A 9,202-nucleotide genomic window follows, 5' to 3' on the forward strand; every position below is an offset into this window, starting at 1 on the left:
GGATATTAGATGCATCATGCCTGCTGAAATTGGCATCAGACTACACACACACTGTCTTTGGTATGCGCTGGAATTTGGCCTCAATGGATCTGAATTGTGTAAGGCTTTCAATATATAATACATCCTCACATGTCCTTATTGTATGTGCATGTGTATGTCTGACTGTGTGTGTGTGTGTGTGTGTGTGTGTGTGTGTGTGTGTGGAGGAGGTCTGTCTGATGTATCTGCTTAGCTATCTTTGTCAGAGTTGTTTGCGGACATGACTATCCACTACACCTTCTAGTCTCCTTTATTGGGATCTCTGCTGGTTCTCGTCGCTGGCCTGAGTGGCGGGGAACAGTTCTGGATTCTCAGCCAGCGTGGAGCGAATCCTCTTCTTCTCCTTAAAACGGCCGGAGTGGGACACCTTCACGTGACGGCCCTTGGTGGCCGACTTGTCCACGATCTTCTCGAGACGGGCGTTGAACTGGTTGTCGTCTGGCAGTTCGCCCTCGGGCCCATGCCCTGTGTTGCTGCCGTACTCGGCAGGGATCTCGTACAGGACTTTGGGCTCGGACTTCTTTTTCCTCAGGAAGGTCAGCTTCCACCAGCTGGGGCCCGGCTCAGTCATCTCCACACGACAGGACGGAACAGAGAGGAGGAGAGATCTATGGAGAAGAGACAAAGAGAGACTGTGTGAGAAGATAGCAAGATAGAGTGTGTGTGTGTGTGTGTGTGTGTGTGTGTGTGTGTGTGGGAAAATTGAGTTATTGACATATTTTTAATCTGTGACAATTTAATAAGGCGAGGTCTTGAAGTTGTAGGCATTTTTGGATGCTATATCTAAAGAGGCTTGTTTCACATCTCAGTATAACTCTATGGAATTCTAAAACTTTGAAGCTGAATCTCAGAAATACTCCGAACGCAGATAGAACCGTATAATTCCAAGGGGACAATATGGAGAGAATATGTATGGATATTCACTCATATCTCTCTCTGGTCCCTCTTTGACAATTACAATAAAAGTATTGCAAGCCTTTTAGCTCTAGAGAAGATGTTTACATCAACCTATACTTACCATGGACTGGACAGTTAGTCAGCTAGAGCGGTGACATCATCTTATCCAACATATCAAGTTGACCTAAACCCTCACCTTCACTAGTGATATGGGTCAGACCTACACCAGAGTAGGCCAGTGTGGTACCATAGATAATAGAATGTGAGTGTGTGGGGGTGGGGGTGGGTTGGGGGGTAATACACGTGAAACTTGAGCTAGCGCGGAGAAGCTAACATGGCTTTGCCATACAGATCTGGACCAGGGGGCGGTGAGAGCTCCTAAATTTTTCAGTGTCACTCAATAGGCGCCATATGGCGGTTTGCACCGACTCGGTGTTGGGTTTCAGGCCGGCCTTGCGTTTCACAAAGCCTCCTTAGCAGCCGACTCAGTTAGCGAGATGAGCTAATGGCTAATCCTCGTTAGCAAGTGGGAACATAAGGCTTGTTCCTCGAGTCACAGATACGCAAGGTGTGAGGTCAAGGATGGGCTGGGACTTCTGCCACCCAGTGTGTGTGTGTGTGTGTGTGTGTGTGTGTGTGTGTGTGTGTGTGTGTGTGTGTGTGTGTGTGTGTGTAGAGAGAGGTGAAGTGGTCTGTGACAGGTCATAATTAGGGCACTGATGGATAAAACTCTATCAAGAAAACATATATGACTTATAAACAGTATTATACTTTTTAGAACTCCATTCAGAACACCCTTTGCCAATGTGAGGAATTCAGAGAGATTCAATATTGTATTTTGTATGATTAGTGGACAATTTTGTTGGTGATGAATGGACAGGTCAGTCAAGTCAGTTTTTCGACAGTGTGGCTATGTTTCTTGTAAAATTAACGCTCTACTGATTTTGTAGTTTGTAGGCTATCAATCCTGTTCAATACAGAGACCATGCTGTTTGGTATTGGATGTATCTAGGTCCATGTGGAATAACTAAATCTTCTTCAGTGCAGAAGTGTGTGTGCATGCATGCATATGTGCACATGTGCATGTGTCCTTCTGTCTGAGTGTGTGTTAGCCTGCACTTTAGTGTGTTTTACCATAGAAACTGAAACGGATGAGTTGCAGACCCAAGGAGGCTGAATTTATTCATTTATTTGCTTAATTTAAAAGTAATAAATTAAAATTAATTAACCCTGTTTACTACCCCCCCCCCCCCCCCCCCCTAAACACTCACCACACCCACACATTTACCGTCTTTCCTTTCCACTGCATGTACAGAAGTATGGCTGGAAGAAAATATGGCTGTGCAGTGTGCAAATAAAGGGATTCACACAATGTGCAGGGACATAAAGATTTATGGCACACAAAGGCACACACACATTTACACTCCTATTGCTTCTTCCATCTTGCTCAACTTCTCCCTCATACACACACACTCGCACGCACACACACACTCACGCACACAAACACATACACACACACACACACAGAGAAAGAGATAAAGGCCATGGCATTGTGCCTCATTCTTTTCAGTAGGAAGGAGTGGGCTGTTTCCTTCAGGTTACCAGGCAACAGTGTGGACATTTCCATACAATATGCTAATGGCGCTAGTCTCTGCTGATGACTTTTGGTCCCTCTGGGTTCATGCATCAGCAAACAAAGACCAGTAGCCAACACAGGGCTTATGGCTGGGACGTAATGTCTCAGTCATGCAAAACAACACTCAGGACAACGTTAGCTAAGATTGTCATATGTGGAATAAAGGTCAGGCTATATGGAAAAGAACTCATTGACTGGAAAATCTGCCAGTTTACAAAAAAATCAATTAGCCATAATTAATTTGGACTGGGATGACTTCTGTAAATAAAAGGATTAAGTACCAAAAGGTCTGTGTCATGTCAGTCCATTGCTGCATCATTGTTGTCTCAGGACATATAGCTTATGATTAACTACAGCAAACCACCATCATGCTGATGTATGTGGAGCTGGTAGACGCTTGGAGGACGACAGGAAGAACATTTGTGTGAAAGTGTTCCATTCCAGGATGCAGAATAAACAAAAGCTCTCAATTTGAATGAATTTATGACATTAACCCAAAAGTATTAGTCATATTTAGAGCAAACACATATACACACATACAGCCACCCATCCACCCCTACACACACACGCAAACACACACACACAAACGCACACAAACGTACAATATTGTTATTAGTAAGCATACAGATACATTTACGTATATACACATACACAACACAGAAACACATACTCATAATAACTCCCACTCACAAACAGACACAGATACAGTACACATGCAATCATGTCGGCACGCCCACACAGGGCAATCCAGCACGTAATCCCCACTCACATTAACCCAGTTTAATGGTTTCGTGATAAAGCCTCAGGAGGCTATTTTTCTGTCTCAAAGGGCAAAGGCAACATGCTTTATCACCACAGAAGCTCCTTGGTGGAGAGGGAAGCTTCTCTAGGGTGCATTACAGAGGAAACGCCTGATATCAGGACAATCTGATAGAGGAACGGTGTTTGGATGAACTTTGAAAGAATCACTGTTTCCGGGCCCGAGTTTCGACCACAATATTTCCTAGTCACGTTTCCAAATCATGCAAATCAAACACAGACACACAGGACCTTACTTATGTGCACACACACACACACACACACACACACACACACCCACTCACACTGCACTGACAGAATAGCAGGCCATAATGTTAACAAACTATTATTACTAACTATTAACAAAATTAACTTTACATGTACTAGGCGTACTTCATATTGTGTGGGAGTCATGGTCATGAATGCTTGCACACACACACACACACACACACACACACACACACACACACACACACACACACACACACACACACACACACACACACACACACAGCTTAGATATGCTCTTCAACTCAGAACTAAACAAGCCAGAATTCACTCATGTGGTTTTGTATGACTTCCCATATGCAGCCAATGTACTTCCAATAAAACATGTTTTGGCCTAGTATTGCTGACTGTGCTGGTGAATCTCAATGCTCAGAGAAATACTAATTAAAAAAATTCCACCATATTGCTGACCAATGTACGCTCAGCATTAAATCCAATACATGAAGCATACTGCATTTTACTGTAAAGAATTATGTGTGGACATTTGTAAGTAGCCCACATGTGTAATATCTTCAATTGAAATGAAATATTCTGTGTACAGTGTGTAAGTGTGTGTGTGTGTGTGTGGGGGGGGGGGGGGGGGGGTCAACCATTGGTCCGTGAGGACTTTGCTAGTGGTCCATGACCATGGATTCAGTATTGTAGTTTCAATGTGGGAATCAGTATTTTTATTTAGTGGTGGTCCTGGTGTTGCATAATTAGTCAGAATGGTGGTCCCTGGTTCACCATCAGTTGAAAACCCCTGATCTAAGGAATGTGTCTGTTCTCAGAAAGTGAAAGTGGCCTCCTCACAAGATCAGTGGAGAGCCATGCATAGGGCCCCTCTACAGAGTCCTGAAGTGAAGTGTGTGGACTCGCCAACCAGTGCACTTGTTTTTACTCATGAGCGCCGCAGTGGGGTTAAGTTCACCCTTGATAGCACTGTTTGTCCTTGCACACTTAAGGAGCATGAAATATTTCTCTGGCCTGTTTTCTTCGTCCAGTTCCACTTATCTCACAGATACCCTCACTTGTCTCGGGCAAATATTTACTGAATGTGTGGCCCCAAAGAAGGGTCCTCGTTGGGTGAATGAATGAAGAAACACTGAACAGATTGCATAACTGTACAGCGTTGGCTCTCCTTCATTTGACTAGGCAAGTCCCTACAAAGCTGTGTGAGACCACATTTCAAATGTGCTGAACATGTGGCTTGGCACATTTACTGCCAGACAGCCAACAAGGTGTATGAAACGCCTTTGCAAACAGTGCCAGGCAAAATCAGAGTCATGGCATATATCACAGTTTTCAGTCAAATATGCTATTTTACATTAAACACAGGCCTAAGAGATATTTGTGCTCTTCATTCTGAAAGTGCACAGGCCACCAAGCTAAGAGCGGAGGCTTCTGCTCTACCTTCCCACCACTAGCTGTGCTGGCAAACATGGAGTAACCTGAGCATATATGCAACATTATGTTTGCATTCACAGTGATATACAATGAGAGCCCACTATAGGCAAACAAATATGGACTCTAAGGGTGTGCATTCACAAGGCATGGTACTTTTTGTAATGCAATTGAAAAATAAAAAGATACCCGCACACTGTTCTATAAGCTCCCAGAGTGGTTTATTAACAAGGTATTAACAACATTAATTAACATGGTTTATTAACAAGGTATCCTGACCTATGGTCGAAACTTTATAAACCACACTGGAAGCTTATAGAACAGTGTACGGGTATCCTTTTATTTTTCAATTGTCGGCTAACCCTTATACCCAGCACCTGTTTAAATTTTGTAGATGTGTGTGCACTCCACTCATTGACTACTTTTTGTAATGCACCCAAACCATATCAGAAGCATTGAGTTTCTGTTGTTTGGCAGAACTTAATCAGGAATCATACTACACTGAAGTTGCAGCAGTTTCAGTTTCAGCCCTGCCCTGATAGCGGAGTTTTTTTGTTTGATACACAATGAGTTTACAGTGGTTGATTATCGAAAGAGAATTCAGACAAATATTGATTTTGAACTGTGTTGCATTGCTGCTTAACCCATATTCTTTCCTTTGTGACTTCAGTAAAAAGAAATAATATAACAATCACACATCAGCGATTGATTTCGAAAAGATTTTCATAAAGTCAATGCGTCAATGACTGGAAAAAAACCGCTATGCTGCCAGCAAAGGCAAAGCAAAAATGCTCTCATGATTACCATCTTGTTGTCACCAGGCAGTTTACAGAATTGTAAATTCCATTATGGAATGAAAACATTCTCAGAGTTGTTTACATGTTGTAGACTACCTCTTCAAACTCTTCAAACTCAAAGTGCATTCTTGTGACTGTGGTATTCATTCATGTGTTAACATAGATGTAGTGATCTATTGGAGCTATTCTGCTAAAGGCAATATTTTCATTGATAGACTCTGTTTCTCGACGTCACTGAGTACTGTCGCTACAAAACAAAACGAAAAAAGATCATAATCATAATCATGCCCCCAAATGGCCGGAATTCTCCTTTAACACAGGATTCAATAGATCTATGTTTTAGTTGCATTTTCTGGTTGGCAACAGGTCTACTATACTCGCCATGAATGATTATTGGATCACCTAATCAATAGTACAAAGAGGAACCCCACTGCAAGCCTCTTTCAGTATTCAGTATTCCTTAAATTACTTCTGGCACACACACACACACACACACACACACACACAAATGGCTCTGATGCAATACTCCTTGAAGCTAGTTAGCCAGTGTTCCAGGCTCACTGTTTGCTTTGCTTGTGTGGCCAAATACACTTTTGTCCAAAGATCATTGTCCCTCTAGCCCACTGAGCCCAGCTGCATTTCCATTTACAGCTAAGTGAATAATATGACTGTTATGTTTCCTCCATGTTAGTTTTACAGTAATATAAAACCTAGAAGGATCAACTTAAGTACGAAGGCCCTAGTGTTTCCTTGCAATTGCAAACATACATGAATCAGTAAAACTCAGGGGTATGCTGAATGAGCCATTGAGTGATTGGTCAGTGTAAATGTATGGTGAACTACTGACTGAACTGTTCTATTCAATGCTGTTTGCCATTTCTTGTATGAATGATGTATGATGAACTGTTGATGTATGATGAAAGTGTATGATGATTGAAAGTGTGTGCATGTCTGCAGATGGGCTCACCTGTAGATGTCTTATGGAGTGCAGTGTAGTCTTAGTTTCTGGAGGTCCAAAAATACAGTAAACCCCCTCCAAAACCAATATCAGACCATTTCCCCCAGTTCCTCCTCTCCAAATGAATAAAGCGTCTTCTTTTGCCTTTTCCGTAGGTCAGTTCTCCCTGTGCTCACAGTGTATGGTCAGTAGTGGTCAGCTCTTTCTCTCTCTCTCTCTCTCTCTCTCTCTCTGGCTCAGTGTCTGTCAGGTGGAGAGGTGCAGGTGTACTTCCCTAGACTCACAGGCCCCGCCTATACCTGTGCTCAGATCAGATAAACAATACCAAGGGAACAGCAAGGAGAGGAGCTGTGTGCTCTTGATAAAGTCTCCTCCAATCACTACCAAACAAAACCCCTTCATTTCACCCCTTATAAATGCCTTACTTTTGACCTTAAAACCCTTCTAGAATTAAGTAGTTTTTAAGTAGAAATGTGCATAGATTAAGGTCTATTAAGGAGAAAAAACTACTGAATGTACCCCTTACATTTTCGATTCCCCTTTATTTCCCCCCTTTAAGAATTCCTGAATAAACACCTTCAAATAAAATTAAGACATACTTAAAGTGTCCATAATTCCCCCTTAATCAGAACAAATAAAGGGAACCCAAGACTTGACACCTAATGTAGATTAAGGGGTCACACCTTAAAATTGCATTTTAAGGTCAAATGAAGGGCCTGTTCTACAAATGAAGGACCACTTAATATACATTAAGTGGTTTTGGTATGTTTTCATGAGTCATTTAAGGTCAATTTGAGTACATCACGTTTCATAGTGGATCTGTCTGCCCAGGCCAGTTGCCGTATGCACACACAACTGGGAGAGCAGTAAAAACACACTCATCCTTTTTTTTCTTACTACTTTACTGTAGTCTTCCGGCAGTGAATTGCAAGCGATTATACCTTTTCCCACATAACATTGTGTATGTTTTTTGCATTAATTGGATGGTAGAATTGTACAATCACATATAGAAAGAAGAAGATAGATGGCCTGCAAACTAACTAACTACCCCTAGCATCCCTCAGTTTAATTTCCCCACAGTTTCATTTCATTACAATCATTTTGTTGATTCTCTTCATATCTGGGGCATCTGTTAATAAGTAATTGGGCCTCTCACTTCTGGAATGGTATTATTGCAGCTAATCTCCATCATGAAGACTTTTATGGGACTTTTATTTTAAGACTGACTTCCTCCTGCACTCTGGTGACACACTGACACTCGTTTCAGTCTACCAGACACAAAGAACAAAGCACCAAAGATCTTTGCTCCGCTTCAGCCCTCTCTGATAGAACATTCACTCAAATCATAGACATAGGCTGACCATTCATTACACATGTACTGCAGGCCTAATTGATTCAAGTTATGTAATAACATGCTGTTGCTTGAACACTTTTTTTTTTCTTTGCAAAACTTCAGCTCATTGTGTCAAAACTTTACACACAAGCACACAAGACACAGCACTGGGAAATAAAGGTAGAAAATACATCTATGTCGAATTGAAACTCTGCTATCAAAACTTAACAATCCTTTGTCAAAATGTCACTCTGATGACAAAATGATACACACTTGCATCATATGAATACGCTTTCAGATTAGCAGCAACACACTAGTGTACTTGATATAAAACACTGCAGTCTTTAATTTTCACTGCTTTTATTCAGTTCATCAGTTAGAATTCTGTGAAGCTCAATGTAACACTTTGATGAAGCTCAATGTAACAGTTGTTGTTATGTTTTTTTCCAACAAAGGTTTTCACAACAACCAAAATGAAAGTACTCAATACTGTACATCAATATACTTTAACAGTAAATGCAGTAATGCAAAAATAAAACAAAAATACTCTAAAACCAAAAATACACTTCTGTAAATACAGAAAAACAGGCTCAGATGTGGTGGACTCTGCCTAGCTTCCCAGGCCATGATTTATCACATGATCCATCAAAGTTGCTCTAATATCATCTGAAATATTTTTCCGTGCATAGCCTCTTCGACCACCTCCTACTCCTCTCTCTCTTTGTCTTCCTCTTCCTCTACCTCTTGCTCTCCCTGCCTCCATGCTTACAAAGTTGTCAAAATGGCTCAACTGATGCCTATCTGTGACTGGCTGATTGGTAGTATGTATTTTCAGGTGTGTGTCTAAGTGTTTTCAATCACCCAATGTGTTTTGTATTTTGAATAGATGTGTTGTCCCAATGGTACCCATGATATTTAATTTATGAACTTATGAAGTGTCTTATGCATGAAATAGTGTGTGTGCAGGAACAAGTGTGTTGCAGAATTGGAACTAAAGTGCAAAGCAGGGCTTTTGTTTAAGGTATGATTACACTGTGTTTAAGGTATAGTTTAAAGCTTCAAGTTTTGTTACT

The 9,202-nt window shown here is 41.4% G+C and overlaps 1 protein-coding gene across 1 annotated transcript; it reads right to left on the bottom strand.

Moving 5' to 3' along the window:
• Positions 1-223: 223 nt before the first annotated feature.
• Positions 224-7,046, bottom strand: prr15la (proline rich 15 like a). The gene is made up of 2 exons (XM_042087620.1): positions 6,806-7,046; positions 224-647 (listed from the first exon to the last, which is right to left on the bottom strand). The coding sequence occupies exon 2, from the start codon at positions 608-610 to the stop codon at positions 290-292; it is 321 nt and encodes a 106-aa protein (XP_041943554.1). The 5' UTR covers positions 611-647; positions 6,806-7,046; the 3' UTR covers positions 224-289.
• Positions 7,047-9,202: the final 2,156 nt, after the last annotated feature.

This window comes from Alosa sapidissima, chromosome 3, assembly GCF_018492685.1.
Source record: "Alosa sapidissima isolate fAloSap1 chromosome 3, fAloSap1.pri, whole genome shotgun sequence".
In the NCBI taxonomy this organism is placed as follows: domain Eukaryota; kingdom Metazoa; phylum Chordata; class Actinopteri; order Clupeiformes; family Clupeidae; genus Alosa; species Alosa sapidissima.